This window comes from Canis aureus, chromosome 6, assembly GCF_053574225.1.
Source record: "Canis aureus isolate CA01 chromosome 6, VMU_Caureus_v.1.0, whole genome shotgun sequence".
NCBI classification, from domain to species: domain Eukaryota; kingdom Metazoa; phylum Chordata; class Mammalia; order Carnivora; family Canidae; genus Canis; species Canis aureus.
The window spans coordinates 66,705,470-66,725,603 of record NC_135616.1 but is presented as its reverse complement, the minus strand read 5'-3'; the positions used below and the strand labels follow the sequence as shown (position 1 = coordinate 66,725,603).

Below are 20,134 nucleotides of genomic sequence, written 5' to 3'. Positions count from 1 at the left end.
TGGTCCACACTTGGCTGTTGTTTGAAGCTTCATTGTGCCCCATCTGTAAAATGGGGTTAGAAAAACTAGACCACTGCTCAGACTTGGAAGCAAAAAACTCAGTGAATAACTTATTTGTGCCATCCAATGATTTATGCTTCTCTCCCCTTTATTTTTTTATTTTTTAAGATTTATTTACTTATTTGAGAGGCAGAGAGATAGCAAGAGAAAGCATGAGCAGAGAGGAGAGGGAGAAGCACACTCCCTGCTCACAGGGAGCCTGACTCGGGGCTCAGCCCCTGGACCCTGAGATCCTGACCTGAGCTGATGCTGAACTGATTCAGCCACCCGGGTGCCCCTGTTTTATACTTTTTAAAGCTCTGTTCCCAGGTTGTTCTCATGTGGACAGGGCTCCATGCCAAGGCACTTTGGGGACCCAGGAGGTTGCTGGAGCTACTAGCCATGCTGGGTCTCAGGAGCTCTTTCTGTTTTCTCCTCCAGAGGGACCCAAATAGGGAGCGCAACAGCTAGCTCCATGGAGATGACCTCAGCTGTGGAGAGAGGTGGTCCTGAGCCACAGCTGGATAATGGACACCTCCCAAGACCCTGGTCCTGCTCTCTGGAAAACAGAACACCCGGCCTATTGACACCCCAGCATCCCAGGGCATGGGGGCTACAGCTCCAAGGTCCCTCTGTGCTGGAGTCCAAAGTGAGGGCCTTGAAGGAACAAATGATGGCAGGCAAACCGGGGCTGAGCCCCTGCCTCGCTTCTCACGAGCAGCCACCCAAGAAACCCAAATGTAGGCGAGTCAAGGTGGGTGGAGCCGGGCCTCTGTCGGAGGGGTCTTCCCTGCCAGAGGCTGAGGTGGTCCTCCCTGCTCAGAGTCTGACCTGTGGGCAGCTGGACGGCGAAGTCAACAAGGAGGAACCTGCCAGGAACAGGGGGCCCAGACCCCCCAGGCCGCCTTCTCCTGGGCCTGAGTGCTGGAATGGGAGGAGCCCGTGGCCTCCAGAAGCAGTACAGGCATTGCCTGACAATGAGCATTGCCTGCTGCCCGGGCCTGGCTCTTTGCAAGAGAGCCCTGTCCACAGAGTCACTCCAGGCCAGCCTGGGGGCCCTGGTCCTTGTAACAAAATCACCGTCATGCCCAACCTGCGGAAAGGAAGGTCATACACCCTTCAGGATGGTCTTATCATGGGGGGAGACCTGGACAACTTATCTCTGACCTGCGAGGAGGACTTTGTTCCCAGGCCAGCCCTGCTAGGGGGCCTCTGGCGAGCTGGAGACCTGGGGGCTCTGGGCACTGGTGGCAGTCCCTTGTCCCTGTCTGACCGGGTGGAGAGGAACCGCCTTCTGCTGCAGGAGATGCTAAATGTTGGGGGTCAGGCCCCCCCCAATGTGGGAATCCCAGCCTGGACTCCATCCTGGGACAGAGGTGTACCACCAGGTGAGGCTCACTCTGTAGATCTGGGTGGCGGGAGGCAGGAGGGAGTCCAGGAGGAGACGAGGGGATGGAGGATACCTATGGAGGGTGGGGTGGGAGATGGAGATGAGCGCAGCTGCCTGCCACCTCATTTCTCAAGATGTCCTCTTCTTACTTTGACGTAGATTCGTTACCACCTCCCAAGCGAGCCTGTCTGCTAAAGAGCCCCAGGACCCCCAGACCAATTGGAGGCTGCCCTCTGTGCTTGGGGAGGAGGCTACCATGATTTATTTCTTCCCTGTGGCTTCCAGCCCTTGCCAGGGTGGCTTTTTGCACCTTCCTCCAGTGACTTGCCCCCAGCTCCCAGCGGACCTCACTGGCTCCTGGTGGAAAACCTACCCACAGAGAGGTCAGGCGTTCCGTCCGGTGGGCTGCACTCAGGCAGCAGCACTGCAGGGATGTGTAAATATTCAGGCCCAAGAAAGCCTTCTTTCACCTCCTTCCTCCCACTCCAAAAGTCCGTTCCTCACCCCACACCTGAGAGGACCCACACGGTCCCCTTGGCCCATGGCAGTGCCCACCAGATGCCACCATGACAAGCTGTGTCTCCACTTCTTAGGCTGAGACACAGAGTAGGGTTGAATTTATGTGGGGAGTAAACTGCTTCTGGAAGAAACTTTCTTCTCTGTTTATTAAGTGGCAGCTGAGAGCCCAGTTTCTGGCTCCGCCCTCATCTCCGCTTCTGTTCTGTGTCCTAGAGCGGCCAGCAGGGGACGTGGACTGGGACTCCGGCATCTCCCTGCAGGACTCAGAGCAGAACAGGTGAGAACAGGTGCCCCAGGATGGGGGGCACCCATCCTCTCCCGCCCTCCTTGCCGTGGCCCCCTCGTTTGCCCAGCACCAGGACAGAGGAGAAAGCAAGAGGTAGGCAGGCCTGCCCCCTGCCTCCACACCAGCAGACCGGAGGACGGTGGGCCACCGTGGACCCTTGTATCGGAAACCCCAGGGAAGGGGTCAGTCTCCACCAGTGCCCACTGGTGCCCAGATGCTGCTTGAGGAAGACCCGTGGGTACAGGGCACGGTGCCTGAAACACTGCCAATGACCAGCTCGGAGTCCCTGGGAGTCCTTTCCCCAGCCCAGGGCTCTGTCTCTGCATCTTTAAAGCGGCCCAGATAGTATCCCTCTGGAGTGTGGTGAGGCTAACACGAGAGAATGGTTGGGAAAATCCTGAGGGCAAGTCCACAAATGCAAAGCTTTTACTGCCCAGTTCCTTTCCCATCTGAGTGGTGTGCTGGCTCCTGTAAAGGGGTTCATCTCTCCCAGCTTCACCTGTGACGTCCCACAGATTTTGCTGCAGCCCCTCCACCAATGTCTCTGGGCAGCTGGCACAGCGGGGTGGTCAGGGCAGTGGGACCACTTTCCGGAGTGAGTGGTGTCCTGACCTGGCAGGATGTGTGCTCTGTGGGGCAGTGGGGCCATCGTGGGCCAGACCTGCCACCCCTCGAGCCCACTCAGAGGTTGGCCTCAGTCTTGGCCGAGCCCCTGGCTCCGTATTGCCAGCTGTGCAGTGACGTCACTTGGTGAAGATCTTCTGGTTTCTGTGGAGGGTAGAGGTCAGCCTTGTTGCTTCTTCATCACCAGGCCATTCCCTAAATAAATTTCACTTTGTTTGACCTGCCCTCCAGAAAACGTGGATGGGGGCCCCGGGTCCTGCTTTCACAAATCGAAGGCTGCCCAGATTCAGGTCATCCAGCGTCTGCTTGGCCTTTGCAGGGGTCTTAGCCTAGGGCCTGGTGGAGAGGGGACTGTCTGGCTCCTTCGGTCCCTCATTATTTATGACTGGGAATCATCATTAACTCCCCTCTGCCAGGTCCCCCCGTAGCCTGGCCACGGCGTGGAGGAGTGTGACTGCAGAAAGGACTGTGGTCCTCAGCGACACCCTGTCCTCCGCTTGTCCCCTCCTCCTTCCCAGGAAGCCCATAGAGGAGGCAACTGGGGCCTCCACTTCCTGCAGCTGGTGCTGCCTGCCACTGCTCACACCTTTCCTCCCCGGTCCAGAGAGAGGCCCACCTGGAAGATGTGGCCACTGGGGGGTTTTGTCCAGAGGTCACTGTTGAAAGGAGAAACCAAAACTCCTGACTTGCTTACTGGATAATAAGTAATAAAAAATATCTGTCTTAATGGAGGACAACCTCAACCATGGCGAAGGAAGGGACTTTCCCCCTAGTCTTGTGCAGAGGTGGCATTTGTGTAGAATCCTCAGGATGGGGATTTCTGGGCTATTGTTTAAATTGCCAGGCCACTTGCAACATTTTAGGGTTCAGGGAGGGTATATGTGTGCAGGTGTAGGATGTGCAGGTGTGTGCACATATGTGTATATGTATGATGGGCAAGTTGTGTGTGTGTGTGTGTGTGTGTCTGTGTGGAGAAAGAAGTTGTCTTAGTGAGCTTTAGGAGTGTGCCCAGCATATATCTGGGCATAGAGTTGGCATGGGGAAAAACTTTGTCCTCTGGTTTGTTTGGAAGGTCATGCAGAGTGCCCCATTGACCTCTTTCGGCAGCCTATGCTCAGGCCCCTACTTAACAGACATCCAGGCCGAAGGGCCAGGGAATGTATCTAGTTCAAGGATGAAAGAAACAGCAGCCATGTCTTGGGACCCCCGACCCCGACCTTGGACAGAGCTCCTCATTTGGTACTTTTTTTTTTTTTTTAAAGATTTTATTTATGTATTCATGAGAGACACACACAGAGAGAGAGAGAGAGAGAGAGAGAGAGAGAGAGAGGCAGAGACACAGGCAGAGGGAGACGCAGGCTCCATGCAGGGAGCCCGATGTGGGACTCGATCCTGAGTCTCTAGGATCAGGCCCTGGGCCGAAGGCAGCGCTAAACCGCTGAGCCACCAGCGCTGCCCTCCTCGTTTGGTTCTACTCCTGAGTCTCCTGGGCAGATATTAAAGTAATCCCTAAGACACTGCAGGTTCCGCCTGTCCCCTAAGGGGGATTGCTTTATTGATGCCTTTTCTGTATGGCTGAGCTTCCCAAGAGACCTCTGAAATAAGGCGTGCTTCTCTCAGCTGTCATCCAGGAGTGCCAATGGGTCTGCTGTCCTGGGGATTTAGCGTCCGTGCAGAGGGGCCTAGGGCCCTGGCAGTGGAGTGTTCTGAAGCTGTGGCCGGGCATCATGGGGGCTGCCCTTCAGGGGGTCAGGACATGCTCTGGCCCTGAGGCCTCAGATCTCCTCTGAGGGTCTGAGGCAGAAAAGGTCCGGCTTCACGCTCAGGTTTAGCAACAGTGCCTTTCCGTATTGCGGTCAAATATCTATTTGACCACGTTCATCTAACACATATTTGGTTATAATTGTCTACAGTTGTTACTACTTTGCATGGTGATAAGACAAGAAGCTCATGAAATGATGGTTACCGCAGAGCCCAAGACAGTTGTCACTGTGTGATGGGGGTGCGGGCCAGCCTCGGGTGGGGGGCAGGCACTGAGAGAGTCGGCCATGTGGGTGGGATACCTGAGGTGCTGCAGGAACAAAAGAGGTGCCCTGAGACCCTAAATGCTAAGGGCCAAATGCAGAGGAGACCTCCGACACTGACCCCAGGGCTGTCCCCTCTACTGAGGGGCAAGAGAAGGTGGAGTCCTGGAGAGCTGGACCATGCCCATCGCCAGTCCTTCCCTCCAGAAGACCATGCCAGCACCAACCTCTTGCGGCCCCTCTTGTGTGCCGGGGCCTGTGCTAAGTGCTCTGCCCACATTCTCACTTTATCCTAATAACTAACTGTAGTGATTGTTTCCCTGACAAAGAGACCCCTCTGGGGAGAGGTAAAGTGACTTGCCCAGGGTCCTACAACTATTACGTATGGGAACCAGGATTTGCAGGCAGAGCTGCTTATGCCACACTGCCACAGCTGTCCTTTTTGCACCCCATAGGCCACTCCTCGGGTGCCTGCCCCAGTGCCTGCCGGGTGTTCTTGGGGATAGGCAGAGAAGGGGAGGTGACAGGCTCCACGGCCTGATCTTGTTTCTCTCTCAAGCCACTGTTGAGATGACTTGGGAAGTCCGGTTCTGATTCGGGGAGAGGATGAGGTGGGAGATGAGCACTTCAGAGAGGGCGAACGGGGACCGGTGCAGTCAGCCACCTGTTCACAGGCTGTCAGAGACAGGAGTGGGGAAGAGAGTGAAGCGGGTGCTCTGCTCAGGGGGACTCTGCCCTCTTCCATTCTTAGCAGCCCGTGGGCATCCCATCCCCATAAAATGGCCAGGACCAGCTTGGCCTCTCAGATTGCCCTAGGATCCCAAGCTACCCCGGCTTGTGCAAGACATATGCGAAGCTGGAGATGCAGCAGCAATCAACGCAATCCTCAGCCCCGGCCCTGCACGGAAGGGAGTCAGGAGCAAAAAGCACCGGGCGTTGGGCAACTGCAGGTGCCAGGGCGCCCCCTTGAGGCCCTCTCTGGCTCAAATCAGCACCTTCCTTTTTTTTTTTTTTTTTCCTTTTTTTAAATTTTTATCTATTTATGATAGTCACAGAGAGAGAGAGAGAGACAGAGAGGCAGAGACACAGGCAGAGGGAGAAGCAGGCTCCATGCACCGGGAGCCCAACATGGGATTCGATCCTGGGTCTCCAGGATCGCGCCCTGGGCCAAAGGCCCGCACCAAACCGCTGCGCCACCCAGGGATCCCAACACCTTCCGTGTGTGATCAGTGCCCCAGACCCTCAAGCGGGTCTGCAGGGCTTTAATTATTGCTCTGCTCTGGGGAAAATGGAGAGTCTCTGGGCTTGTGTTTTGTGTGTGCTCTAATAACGAGGGAAACTCCGAGGATCCCCTAGGTTGTGGACTGTGTCCCCATCCCTGCGGCGGAATCATGCCCATTTCAGACGCTGAGGCTCAAGGAAAGCCCAGTGTCCCGTACTCACACCGCTTCATGAGAAGAGAAGGCCGAGTGCCAGCCTGCAGCAGCTCACACCCTGGTGGGTCCCACTTTTCAGGCGCCCGTTGAGATTGCTAGAGGTCAAAACTCCCTGCCCCAAAGCAGTTTATAGACTTCAGTTTAAAGGGAGGCAGGCAGGGAGCCCCCAAGAATTTCAGAGGCCTGGCCTGTGGTTCAAGTGGTCAGGCCCACGGCTGGGAGAAAATCTCTGGCTTTTTAAAACTTAACATATTCACTAGCATTTTTGGAGAGCACCCTGTGACCCGACCACTGTGTAGGATTTCAGAGGGAATTGTCCATTTTTGCGCTCACTGCCATCTTTGCCTGCACCAGCTCTGGCCATAGATCCTGCTGGTGGGTCTCCTCCTGGAGCTCCTTGGGGGCGAAAACTGCCGATCTTATCTCCAGGGCCCGGTTGCCTGCCAGGCAGCTGCACAGAACAGGCGCTCAGAAAATCTTTGGCAGAGGCACACACGCAGGAGTGTAGGTGGGCCTGATAGGATCTGGATGGAAACAGGAGAGGACACTCCAGATGGGTGGGACCTGCAGGGATGCTTTCCACAAGGCTGAAGCGGAATGCATGGATACTATCAGGATATAGGGTGGGAAGGCTGGCTCTCCATTTATGGAGACCTTTGGAATTGAGACTTGGGTTGGGCAGTAGGATACAGAGAGACATTCACTGTCTTCCTCCTACTGTACCCAGTGCCTCCGTAGGATGACCACATCTTTGGACAGTGCGGACCCTGGGCCCTGTGGCCAGCTACAGAGCTGGTGAGAGGATTTGGAGGTCACTCTGGCTTAGTGGTCAGGTTCTGGATCTTCTCGGTCCCTAGGATCCGGGGGCATGATGAGTCGTGGGGGTGAGCATGGGAGAAGAGCTACTCCTGTGCATCCCCAGAATTCTCAGGGCTGCAGGGGTAACTGAGGACCTCCTGAGGCAAGGGAGTAGTGAAGGATAGCAGAGCCGCAGCCTGTCCTGCATATCCCCAGCCACCGCCATCCTGCCCCTCAACTCAGATATACAGACATAGAGGGAAACTGGAAGAAAGCCCCCTTGGCACTCCCAAGCCTACCAGGAGTTAAAAAAAAAAAATTAAGCCACTCACTAGTGTTCAAATACCGTGCTCTCGATTATCTAGTATCCTAAGTCTTGGGTGGAGAAGGAAGGATGCTAACGCTTGAAGCCCTGATGCACACCTAGTGCCACTTGGAGCTGTCATGACCACACTCACATACAGAGGCTGTAGAAAGCTCGTTTCCCATAGACCATCTGTGGGGGTTTAGGCTGAAGTTCAAGAAGAGGAAGCCCTCCTTCCTGGCCTCTAGAGTTGAGTTGGCCACTCTCCCTCCTATTTGGGGATGTCTTGAGCACCTGCCTCCCCTCCTCACCAGAGGGGCAGCCCCATAGGGCATTTGTTAGCCTTCAAGAAGGCAAGAACAGAGCCAACCACTCTGCTCCCCCTAAGTAAGAAGTTGGCGTCTTCAGGAAGCTCTGCTTGCCTCCAAGCAGATCCTCTTCAAAGTGTTAAGTGCGATAGGTGTATCCGACAGCAGCCATTCTTAAGGATGCCCTCTTCCTTCTCTGTTAGGAAGTATGTGTTCCTTCTCCGGGCAACAGCTTTCCTCTGCAACCAGTGCCCTCTGGCTCCCATTCTATGGACACTGCCCTTTCTGTGAAGCTCTGTCAAGAGCTGTCTAGGGCAAAACCACCAACCGTTCTTGAGCTTTAAGATGATTTCCCTTCCAAACATACCTTCCCCTTGCAGACGACAAGGTGATCTCTTCGGCAGGAATTTCAGTTCACGGTTAGGGATTCCATCCTTTGTTCACGAGAGGGAGAGTAACTTAAAATAACAGCACTGACAATAAGAGCGAGAGTACTAGTGATGCTAGCACTGATCGAATCTTCCCCAGTGCCCGGCTCTGTGATAAGCTCTTTTGAGGAGCTGAACTCATTTATCGACTGAGCCCTTAGTTAGCAAATGAGGAAACTGAGGCTTATTCCCAAAGTAACCTGCCAGGGTGACCTGCTTGTAAGGGGCAGCCCAGCATTAGGACCCAGTTAGGCTGCCCCAGAACTACTCTTGTCACCAGCACGCTGGCTCCCGCCTGTCAGTGTCCTGCAGCCCCAGGAGGAAGACGGCTGTGATAGTGCACTCTGGATAGCATCCCACCCTCGTGCTGCATGCAGTCAGGGATCCATGTCAGGCCCATCATTTCTCTTTTCCTCACTTGGGAAACTACACACAGTGTAACAGTGGGAGAGCTCAGTCCTCGGTCATCTAGAAGCTTCATTGTATATAAAGATGAAACAAATTCTGGGCATAAAAGATGCCCAGATGTATATGTTCTGTATGCTATATGTTCCCCCTCTCCCCCACTGCATCCTGGAATCTGGGAACTATCAGATCTCTTTATATTCCAAATGATTTCCCTGATTGAGGTTCCTGGGATGAAAGGGTTAGACCCAGACTTGCTGGAGCTTATTATTTTAATCCAGGATTATGATGGCTGCAGAAAGAAGCCATTCTGTCCTATTGATCTCCACCCTTGGCTAGAAGAGGAGTGGTGGCTGTCCTGACTTGAGATCTCCACCTGTCTGGCCATGAGGGGAGCTGAGGTGGGAGCTAAGCCTGTTTCCTCACCAGGAAACTGGCTTGGATGGACAGGCCAGATGGGGGCTCATGCTACCTTTGTCCTTGAAATCAGCTTGGGACATTGGTGCTTGGAGGGACAGAGGGAAGGGCCACAATCCCCATGTGACACTCCCACTGTCCCCAGCAATTAGTTCCTTGTAGGTATTGCTGCTTCTTGGTGGCCAAATATCTGTGGTGTGAACTCCCCAGGGAGAGGACGTCAAAATCCCCTCACCCAACCCTGTGGTACACCAGACCACCTGGCCAAGACCTGAACTCATGAGGTCACGGTGCGAGTCCCCCACCCCCACCCCAGCTCCCACTGTTTACCAACGGGGAGACTAAGGCCCAGGGAGGATGAGCACTCAGGCCTTTTATCCCCATGCCCTGCCTGCTGAGCTAATGAGTCCCAGACATGCCAGCTTTCAAGAGGGTAGCAAAGCTGTCTCTTCTGAGATGGAATTGCCTAAGCCCAGCCATGCACTGACTGCCCCCGCCCTTCCAAGAAACTTCTACAAATGTGGGAGCTGAGATTGTGGGGTATGGTCCATGATGGGGAGGGGTTGGCTCGAGGGCTGTGTGTGCCCTTGGCAGAGGCCAGGGCCAGATTAGACTGGAAAGCCTCCCTCAGATGGTAGAGTCTGAACCTGTCTGCCTGGCAGGGCTGGCACCCCTCGGGCAGACCAGCATGGTGCAGCGATGGATCGGGGGCGGGCAGTTAGGCTGGGAGAGGCTCAGCATCCCCTGCACTGCAGCTGCTTGCACCCCCCACCCCTGTTCCTCTCCACCCGGCTGGCTGGTCGGGCTGGTCGTGGCCAGGAGTTCCTGCCCTGCTCACCTTGACTGCCATCTGTGAAAGTGGCTGCCACTCCCCTCCCTACTCAACATGTTACTACATGGATGCCTTCAGGAGCCTAAAAAGCCTTACTTTTCTAATCATTGGAGAAAGCAGCTTTGTCTGCCAGGAACCAAAGCAGGGCAGCTGATGACAAAAAAAAAAAAAAAAAAAAAAAGAAGAAGAAGGAAAAAAGAAAGGATGAAAGAAAGAAAGAAGAAAGAAAGAAAGAAGAAAGAAAGAAAGAAAGAAAGAAAGAAAGAAAGAAAGAAAGAAAGAAAGAAAGAAAGAAAGAAGAAAGAAAGAGGAAGGAAGGAAGGAAGGAAGAAAAATAAAGAATTAACAGCTCCAAGTAGAGGGAGTAGAAAAGAAACAGCAAAGCTGGAGAGACAGTTAAAAACCTGAGGGCAAGGCCAGTCCTGGCAGCATCTGGCCAGCTGCCTGGGGGCCCTCCTGCCTGCCCACCAGGTCTTGTGACAAATGCCCTCCGACAGCCGGGGAACCACAGCTGTCACCGGAAGGCTCCGAGCGCGCGGGCCCGCAGCCAGAGGCCGGCGGCTGCAGGGGCGTCTCTCGGGCTGGTAACCTCATTATCTCTGCTGTCGGAGCAGGCGCCCCAGGGAGCGCAGCTGCTCTCAGCAGTGCGTTGGAGGAGCTGCCTGCTTGGGAAGCTGTGCAAAGCGAGGCCTCTCCTGCCAAAGGAGGCTTCACGGGGCCGCAGGCCTGGAGATTCACTTTCACGTCACTCCAGCAAACCCTCCTGATTTCCAAAACTCTGCCTGGGCCCTGCCGGGGTTCAGATGCACAGATGGTGCCTTTATTGTAGCAGTTTGGGTTTGTTTTTTTTTTTTTCCCTTGGGCCCCAAAGCAAGGTTAGGTGCAAATAATGAGCAACAAAGAAAGAAAGACGAAAGCAAGCAAGAAAAGAAAAGAAAAAAGAAAGAACCATCGGCTGCTCAGAGCTTGTCCAAGGATGTCCCAAGGAGGCTCCCGAGTTATGCCATTTCCCACCCACATCTGTCACCTGTCATCCAGGAAACTGCTCGCTTCCTTCCCCCTCAGGCCCCTTTCTCCGGGTCACCTGTGCAGTGGGTAAGATGAGGGATTTGGGGGGCTGCAGTCTGGGATCTAGGCCTGGGTGAGCCTCTACCTGCCTGAGTTCTCTTTTTTGAGGAGCCTCCCTGGTGAGGACAGCCCCGCATATATGACAGTGAGGACAGTGAGCCGCGGGGGACGCTGAAGTCACATCAAAATGTGTCTGACTCCAGCCACAAACATTCTCAGCCTGCCCTGGGATCCGGGGATGGGAGGGAGGAGGAGACCCAGGGTGTGGGAAGGATACCAGAGGCGGTGGGGCTGGCGATCATCTGCTTTGCTCTCCATGGATGTTCGACCTTGAGCAACGTGCCAAATGTTCCTGTCTGTGGCGGAACACCCTCATCTGTCAAGCGGAGAGCACACCTGCCCTGTGCCCGCCTGGCTGGGGAGAGAGAGCTCTGTGGAGAGAGAAGGTTGGCAGTGGGAGGCTGTGGGCTGCGGTTACTGCTCTACCCTGGTGCTGCTGGCTGGCACAGCCTGCGGGACAGCTCTGAGAAAGGGCTGCAGCTCTGGATGGGCCGGGGAGGCCGCACATCTGGGGGCGGGGGTGCTGGGCTGGTAGAGGACCCTTATTATTACGAAAATCGAGCCATTTGCTGGCTTGGTGTGGGTCCAGCTTCATTTCTCTCCGCCCTGAGCCGATGCCTGACGGGTTTGGATTGGGACTGAGGCAAGCAAGCACCAGGATTTATAGAAATGTCATTCCCCCAAAGGAGCAGAATGCAACGGGCTGCGGCCTGACTCCTCATGTCTGCGGTGGGGGCTTGCGTGGGTGCGTGTGGGTGCAAAGAGAGGCAGAAGGAGAGAGGGAGGTGATGTGTGTAAAGACCATCTGGCTGGGCACAGGCCCAGTCCAACCACGCCAGGCCCTTCCCCCGTTCTCCCAGATAACTCCCGCTGCCTGCCCAGGGAAGGGACAATAGAATAATCTGGAGATTCCCCTACCCTTCTTAGATCCTCCTGGGCTCTCTGCCTCCAGACCCAGAGCAGATGTCCAAGGTGGGCTAGCTCCCCGACCCTGTCCAGAGACCCTCAGGGCCATTGCCCTAGGCCGTGGCCCTCAGGCTGCTGCCTCTGTGTGGGAGCTGGACGAGGAAGGCTGCACATGCAGGCTTTTCCCGGCATAGCGGGGCTCAGTGCTGTGAAAGCCCTTCTAATCCGTGTTATTTTCTTCTAATCCCTCCCCCGCCCGCTCTGGCCTGTGTGCAACCCTGCAGGACCTTTGGTCCCAAGCCGGAGTCTGTGCTGAGCCACAGGCATGAGGAAGCCAAGCATCTGCTGCAGCGTGCCCGCATGAAGGCCAGGACCCGGCCCCTCCGTGCCAGCCATGATATCGTGCCCACTGTCGCCCGGGGCAGCCGGTGAGTGGGGCCCTGGCCAGACTGGCCGAGGAGGGCCGTGGCAGGGAGGAGAGGTAGGAAGGAGCCCAAATGTCGCCGCTCGCTCCTCCCTCTGGCTATGGCTCCCATGTGAGGCCCTTGAATTAATTCATTTAGTCGGTCAACACACCTTAACTGTCAAGTGTCAGACATCGAGTAGTCACAGGTGAATGACACATGATCCGAGCTCCCTGGGGGACAGATGTCACAATCTCCAGGGAGGAAGACAGGCAAACAGATCAGGACAATTCTGTGGACTGTGGGGTAGGAGAGGAGAGATGTGCATGCAGGGCAGGAAACCCCTACCACCATTCGGAAAGGGCAGCAGAGGCTCCAGAGGGCCTCTGAGGGGGGGCTTGAAGGAGATACCTATCTTCGTAGGGCAGAGGATGGAGGCCGGGGTGGTGAGCAGCCCAGAGCAGAAACCCTGAGCAGAAACACCGAGTTCATGGGGGAGAGAAGAGTGGCTTGAAGGCCAGGGAGCTCAGTGGAGGCCCGTCATGGAGGCTTCCAGGCCTGCGGAACAGTTCGACGTCTCCAGTAATAGCTAGGAGCCACTGAAAGATTTTTAGCTGGTGGAGAGCATGATCACATTTGCCCCTCAGTAAAGCTGTTTTGGCTGCAGGGATGTATTTGATCTGGGGGCGGCCCTGTAATCCTGGTGAGGTGTGACAGGGAGGAGGAGGTGGAGACAAGAGATTGCCGAGAGTCAGAAGCAGGCAGGTTTACTGAGGCAGCAGAGACCCTGGAACCAGACCACTGTGTTTGAATTCAGGCTCTGCCACTTACCGGCTGTATGCCTTCGGGAAGTCTCTGTGCCTCAGTTTCATCATCTGCAGAATGGGAATTATCGTAGTACCAGTCTTACAGGGCTGGTGAGAGGGTTTTGTGAAGTAATACACGTCCGGTGTTTAGAACTCTGCTGGTGCATACTGAGCACCATGTGAGCATTCTCTCTTTCTAGTAATCCTTTAGTTAACTGGATGTGGAAGTGTGAGAAGGGGAGGCATCCAGGATGAAAACCCAGGATCTGACGGGGTATCTGGCGGTTTTGGGGGGGCATTAGCTAAGGGGTGAAGTCGAGGTCCAGGTCAGGCTTTGGAGGGTGTTGCCCATGGAATATGCACTAGAAATGCTTATCAGGCAGTTGGATATGAGGTCTGTAGAGATGGAGAGGAGTCAGAAAGACAGGTTGGGGCATTATCCTGCTTTCATGATGCTGGGGCCAGGGGTGAGGGTGAACCCACTGGACATGAAGAGAACAAGTTCAAGGGCATTCAGACCAGCACTTCACATAGGTGGCTGCTCCTGGAGTGACACCCCGTCCCCATCATTGTGCCATTCCATATGCCATGCCCCTCAAGGAACCACTTACACTTGGACTTCACACACCAGAGCCAGTGCCCCTGGGTGGGCCTGACTTGGAGCTGCCAGCCCATGCCATGTTGAGTCAGCCCCGAAGCAGGACATCTGTGCCGTTGACAAAGGCTGTGCTTTTGCCACCATGATGGGAATGCTGGGTGTGCTGGTTTCCATCACCGAGTGGTACTAGAGGGAGCGAGGGTTCTCTGTGGAACTGGACCATATGCTCTTTGATGGGGAACACTGAGCCCGCTCGTTGAAGGCCGTGGACAGTCATGGCACCATTGAGATGACTCCAGCATGAATAGAGGGCTGAGGCCTGCCCCTGTGTTCAGTGTCATCGTGGCCCCTCAGAGAGGGGCTCAGGAGATCCTAAATCCTGGCAAGAAGTGCCAAACAGGCTACCCTTTTATTTCTACAACCGTGCCTTGTCTCCCTCCACTTGGAGGGCACTAGTTAGGAATGGGCATAGCTTCTCTGAAGCATCCAAACTATTCTTCTCTGCATGTATATGGAGCTCAGCCCTTAGACTTTCACAGAGCCCTCTCTCTGTTCCACTTTCTATAGATCCTTAGGCTGGGTCAAGTAGCCGCAGAATAGTCAAGAAGACTATTTGCAGAACAGATGTGACTGTGTAAAGGTCCTCTTGGACACCTCCTGTTCCCCAGATTACACGAGCAGCTCATAACAACCCCAGTCACTAACCTTAAAGCACGTTCCCTTTTGTCAGGCTGTCCCCTGGCCATCGAAATGCTATAGAAATGCAAGGTGACCCACTTTAGCAGCTGCTGTGTCCAGAAAAGAATTACTTCGACTTGGCAGCCCTGGTGAATCCTCAGAGGGTGTAGCTGAAATATCAAGGCCAGATGGCTTGCTGCAGATGCTTCTAAAGGTTATGCTTGTCAGATCGCCCTGGAGAGCCCTGCTGAGTTCACATGGAGATGCCACACAGGCCCCAGGCCTGAGTCAGATGCAGGAGTGCCCCTGCGCCCTCCCCCGCCTTCAGCCCAGAGGCATCACTCCTTCCCAAGAGCAGCTCGGTGAAAGATGGATGGGAGGGTGGGGGTAGGTCAGACCGTCTCCAGAAGGCCTCCTTTATCGTCGGTCTGGCTGGAGGTGGCTGGGGCAGGCCTGAACAGACAGGCTTTTCCAGGAGTTGAAGAGGTAGCAGTAACTGCATTTTCTGGAAGCAAATCAGTGTAGAAATGGAGCGGCTCCTGGAAACACAGGCTCTTGCCATTTTGGGGACAGGCATGCCTCAGCTGGTGTTCCTAAATACCAGGAGGGCAGAGCATGTCAGCAAGAGGCAGGGTGTGGGAGGGGAGCACCACGGGTGCTGTTGTCCTGTGTCAGGTGGTGGCTACGTTAAGACTATGGAGCTCGTGCAGGTTGCACTGATTGTGTGGTAAGGACGGCACTGTTAGAAGTGGGCTTCCAGAAAGGGGCCTTCCCATGGAGGCCTTCGAACTCCAGCTGTTGGGCCCTACAGAATCCTCTCCAAGAGGGGTGGTACAGGAGGCAGCTGGGGGAGCGTGGCCGGTAGGGTACTCGTTTGAGGCCAAAGTGTCTTATTCACTGTGCACCTGTCTCCAGAACCCTCAGCATACCAGTATGCCCCGTTCCCAGCACTGTTGGCAGAGGCCTCTGGTTTCTGCAGCAGAGTTGAGGGTAACTTATGTGACCAAACTCTCCTTCATTTCTCCTTTTAGAACAAAGATGTTATTTCTACTTTTGGCATAAATTCCAGGATGACTCAATTCACCCTCGTGTATGTAAAAGTTAAGGTCACCGATGTGGCTGACGGCACATTCCCTTATTACCTTAGGAATGTACGGCCTTTAAAGCTGAGGCTTTCTTTTTCCTCCCCACAAAGTACAGCCTGCATCCTGTCAGCCTTGCAGGGCAGTGCCCTCTGGGGCCCGCACAGGGGTTGCTTGTGTCGGCCAGTGTACTGAATCTCCCAGGGGGCCTTTCCCTGCGGTGGGGTGGGGGTGTGCTGCAGGGGTGGGGCTTCTGCTGGCTGTGCTGCCTCTTGTTTCTGGGGGAGGGGAGGTGATGCTGTGTCTCTGACCAGAGCCTTCCTGTCCTTGGCTAGAATGCTCTGGAGAGCTGACCCAGGACCCCCTGCATGCACAGCGACCCCACCAGAGTGAGTGTCCCACAGCGCCTTCCTCAGATTGTGAGCAGCGGGAGAGATACAGGTGCAGGTAGGGTCCTCAGGGGTAAGAGCTTGAGTCTCCAGGGCTTCACAGGACCAGCAGAAAACTGTCATCCGCACACGGATCACAGGGACTTCCCTGGCCATGTTGAGACAAGCAGGGAGACCCCAAACCGTCCTCAGCAGAGGGCGATCCTAGCCAAGAAGCCTGCATCTCCCTGCTGCATACCCCTCTCTGAATGCAGACCCACATTATGACTTTTGGGGGTCCCAGGCACTCTTGCCTTCTCTGCCTTCCTCCACAAAAAAAAAAAAGTTAAAAAGTATAGTTTATGATCATGCTGGTTTAAGGGTAGTGTGTATTGGAATGTTTTCTTAGACTTAAAAATTTGTTTTCTTCTGACTTGAAAAGAAATTAAAACATTTTCATGGGTTCCTGCCAAGTATTGTGGCCCATAGACTCTGTGGCTGTTGTGCCTAATGGATAAATTGGCCCCATCTGAATGTGAGTTCCAGAAAACAGAATGACAGACAACCCTGCGGTATTCCTCAAAGCAGTGCTTTTAAGCACAGGCTCTGCTCAGGTCTCAAAGTAGGCAGTTCCACTTGCTTAGCAGTAGTTCTTAAAAAAAAAAAAAGAAAAATTCCTCCTGAAGCAATGTTAATTGAGAGAAAATACTGGAGCCAGGGGTTGCATCCTAGGGCAGGGTAAACATTTAGCCAACCTAAATGTTGGCTAAAGGTTCAGCCTCCAAGGAGCCCCCCAGTGCCTGCACTGTGGCACTTGAAGCTGCAAGATCTAGGAAGTGTTCACCCCTCCTTAGTATGGCATGGCAGGGCCTTGACTGTAGCTTTATTCTGCAGGCTCAGCATCCAGTTAGGTGACCACCAGCCCCTCCCCTGTGTGATCAGAGTCCTGCAGTCTGACATTTGAGCTTGTAGTCTGTCTGACAGGGCATGGGTGAGGGAAGGAGTGCCTTAATTTTTAGACATAGCTGATTCCTATAGAGTTTTGCAGAGAATCAGTCTTGAACAATTTAACTCTGACCTCTCAGAGCACCTTTTGATTCCAAAGGGTAACCTTTATGCATCATATTCCACACCCTCGGCAATCCAGACCATTCCAATCCACTAAGATTGGGAGGCTAGTCAGTGGCTTTACCGTCAAGGCACCGAGGGAGGGGATGGTTAGGAATGGCCAGTGACTAGAGCAGCCCCCGTGGCTCGGCGGTTTGGCGCCACCTTTGGCCCAGGGCCTGATCCTGGAGAACCGGGATCAAGTCCTATGTCGGGCTCCCTGCATGGAGCCTGCTTCTCCCTCTGCCTGTGTCTCTGCCTCTCTCTCTGTCTGTGTCTCTCATGAATAAGTAAATAAAATCTTTAAAAAAAAAAAAAAAAAGAAAAGGAATGGCCAGTGACATCCCCCGGGGCACAGTCATGTTCACCTGAGCCATACAGGCAAGGCCATTTATTCATACAGAAAGTACAGTGGGGAAGGACAGTGTGTCCAGTCCGGTAAATGCTCTGTCCATGTAGAGGCCTAGATGGCAGCCAGTTCAGTGGCCATTCTCCCCACCAGCCGGCGTGCTTTAATAGTAGTTGTTAAGCATGTATGGTTTCTTCCTGATGTTATCTGAACTCCTTTCTTTTTAATTATATACCATATTTGTCCTTCTGCTGGGGTAACTGTAAACTTGGTGAGGGAGGAACTCACATTAAGGCAGCCTTTTTGAAAGCATTGCCATTCTTCTTCCAGAATCACCAAAGCATCCAATTAGAGGAAGGATTAGTAAATCCACTAATCACCAACATACATTTCATTATAAGTTGTTGGCTGGGGCATCTGGGTGGCTCAGTGGTTGAGCGTCTGCCTTCAGCTCAGGTTGTTATCCTGGGGTCCTGGGATCGAGTTCCACCCCCATCAGGCTTCCCACATGGAGCCTGCTTCTCCCTCTGCCTCTGTCTCTTCCTCTCTCTCTCTGTGTCTGTCATGAATAAATAAATAAAATATTTAAAAAATAATAAGTTGTTGGTGTGTCCAGGCAGCTTGAGCAAATTGTGCTATGTACAGAGTGCTATTGGAGAAGGGTGTCCTTCTCTGCTTGGGGAGATGAGGGTGTGGAGAGGAGGGAGGTAAGGTCAGGGAAGGCTTTGTAGACACTTTGAGGACTAGGAACAGTACCATAGCACATGAAGTATACCAGTATAGATAACCGTGTATATGGGCACACTTCTGGGCAATGGGAAAGAAGTGGCGGGTCTCTGAAATCCAGGCTCCTGTCTCTAGGTAGGACTAGACCACCAGCATGGTCAGTGTCTAGTTCTATTTTTGTGGCTCCATCTGAGGGAGAAAAAATATCCACAGCTTGCCTTTCCAGTTGCTTAGGTGCCACTCAGTCTGGAAACTGGTCTTTTGTGGCCTCTCCTTTTTTTTTTTTTTTTAAGATTTTATTTATTTATTCACAAGAGACACACAGAGAAAGAGAGAGGCCAAGACACAGGCAGAGGGAGAAGCGGGATCCATGCAGGGAGCCCGACGTGGGACTCCATCCCAGGTCTCCAGGATCATGCCCTGGGCTGAAGGTGGCGCTAAACTGCTGAGCCACCTGGGCTGCCCTGGCCTCTCCTTTATAGGAATGAGGAGGGACCATGTGGTCATGGCAGTGCCTTCCAGCACTAACACCTTGTGGGTCTGTGGTGACAAATGAGTGGTACAGGTGTTCAGAGGAGGGAGATATTATCATGGTGCATTAGTCAGGTTTCTTCAGAGGAAGAACCAACAGGGTGTGTGTGTGTGTGTATATATATATATATATATAGAGAGAGAGAGAGAGAGAGAGAGAGAGATTTATTTTAAGGAATTGAGTCATGTGATCATGGAGACATGATAAGTCCAAAATCTGCAGAGTAGGCTGGCAGGCTTCAGATTCAGGGAAGAGTAGCAACTCGAATCTAAAGGCAGTCTACTAGCAGAATTTCTTCTTGCTCAGGGAAGATCAGTATTTGTGTTCTTAAGACCCTCAACTGATTGGATGAGGTCAACCGTATCGTGGAGGGTGTCAGCTTTATACAAAGTTCAAACATCTAAATGCTAATCTTATCCAAAAAATGTCTTCACTAAAACATCCGGAATAATGTTTGACCCAAGTACCTGGGCACCGTGGTACCAATCAAGTTGACACATATTTTTTAAATTCTTTTTTTCATAGACATTTTATTTTTTTAAGATTTTATTTATTTGAGAGAGAGAGAGAGAGAGAGATAACACAAGGGAGTAGCAGGCTCCCCAGTGAGCATGGAGCCCAATGTAGGGCTCAATGCCAGGGTCCTGGAATCATGATCTGAGCCGAAGGCAGACGCTTAACTGACTGAGCCACCCAGACATCCCTCAAGTTGGCACATAAGATTAACATGGTATGTCTATACACCAGGTAACATTTCACAGATAGGATTCAAATGCAGGCAAGTTAAGAAAAAAGGCTCCAGGAAATGATGCAAGAGGGCTGCATGAGGTTGATGAGGTAGGCAGCCTCGTGGCCCTGTAAAGGGGTGGGGGGAGCTGGAGACGAAAACAGTGAGGAAGGCCAAGCGCCTGTATTTTCAGCACAAAGACTGTGAAGCGGATCCTGTGTCCCCCTTTGGGGGATGGTGTGACAGAGCTGTGCTCCAAGAGGACCAACAGACAGACAGGAGGCAGGATAAGAGGCTGCGGTCCAGTGTGAATCCCAAACATGGAGCAGGAGATTGATGGGGAAGCCACTGCAGGGAAAAGGAAGGGACGAACAGACCTTACTTAGGTAGCCTTTGATTAGGAAATGCCTGGAAATTCAGGCCACCTGGCTCCAGGGGGCCCTGGTGTGAGATTTGTGTGGGTGTCTTCTTGAGCTGAGCAGCACTTGACCACCACACAGTGTTTCCCAGAGCAAAGGTTGGTGACACAATGTGATGACTCTTCTTAGCACAGCGCTTGTCCTCACAGCATTTCAGAGTGTGTGTGAGCGGCTGAGGAGGGCGGGAGAAGGTGGGTGCTGGAACAGACAAGATGGGGAGTCCAAGGAGAAGCACTGGTGTCGGTCTGTCGAAATTGTGTCTGAGCAAGATGATTAGGAACCCTGAGTGGGCAGTTTCGGGAGCAAGAAAGCTTAGAAATCCTGACTTGAGGCCCCACACAGTCTCTGTAGAGACATAATTCACTCTTCCCATTAAACTTTTATAGCAAATCCAGCATTGGGACAAGTCATCCCTTACCAGATGCCCAAGAATGCCAGGCTCACTTCCTCTTAAATGTGTGCCCTAGTGCACGTGTGCCTGCGCGCGCGCACCC

At 53.5% G+C, this 20,134-nt stretch overlaps 1 protein-coding gene across 1 annotated transcript in view; it reads left to right on the top strand.

Annotated features, from left to right (window-relative positions):
• Nucleotides 1–20,134, top strand: part of KIAA1614 (KIAA1614 ortholog) — a 41,927-nt gene that overhangs the window by 1,430 nt on the left and 20,363 nt on the right. Inside the window, exons 2-4 of the mRNA XM_077902574.1 lie at nucleotides 481–1,427; nucleotides 2,162–2,225; nucleotides 12,129–12,272. Coding sequence (XP_077758700.1) covers nucleotides 481–1,427; nucleotides 2,162–2,225; nucleotides 12,129–12,272 — 1,155 coding nt within the window. The remainder of the gene's footprint in view (nucleotides 1–480; nucleotides 1,428–2,161; nucleotides 2,226–12,128; nucleotides 12,273–20,134) is intronic.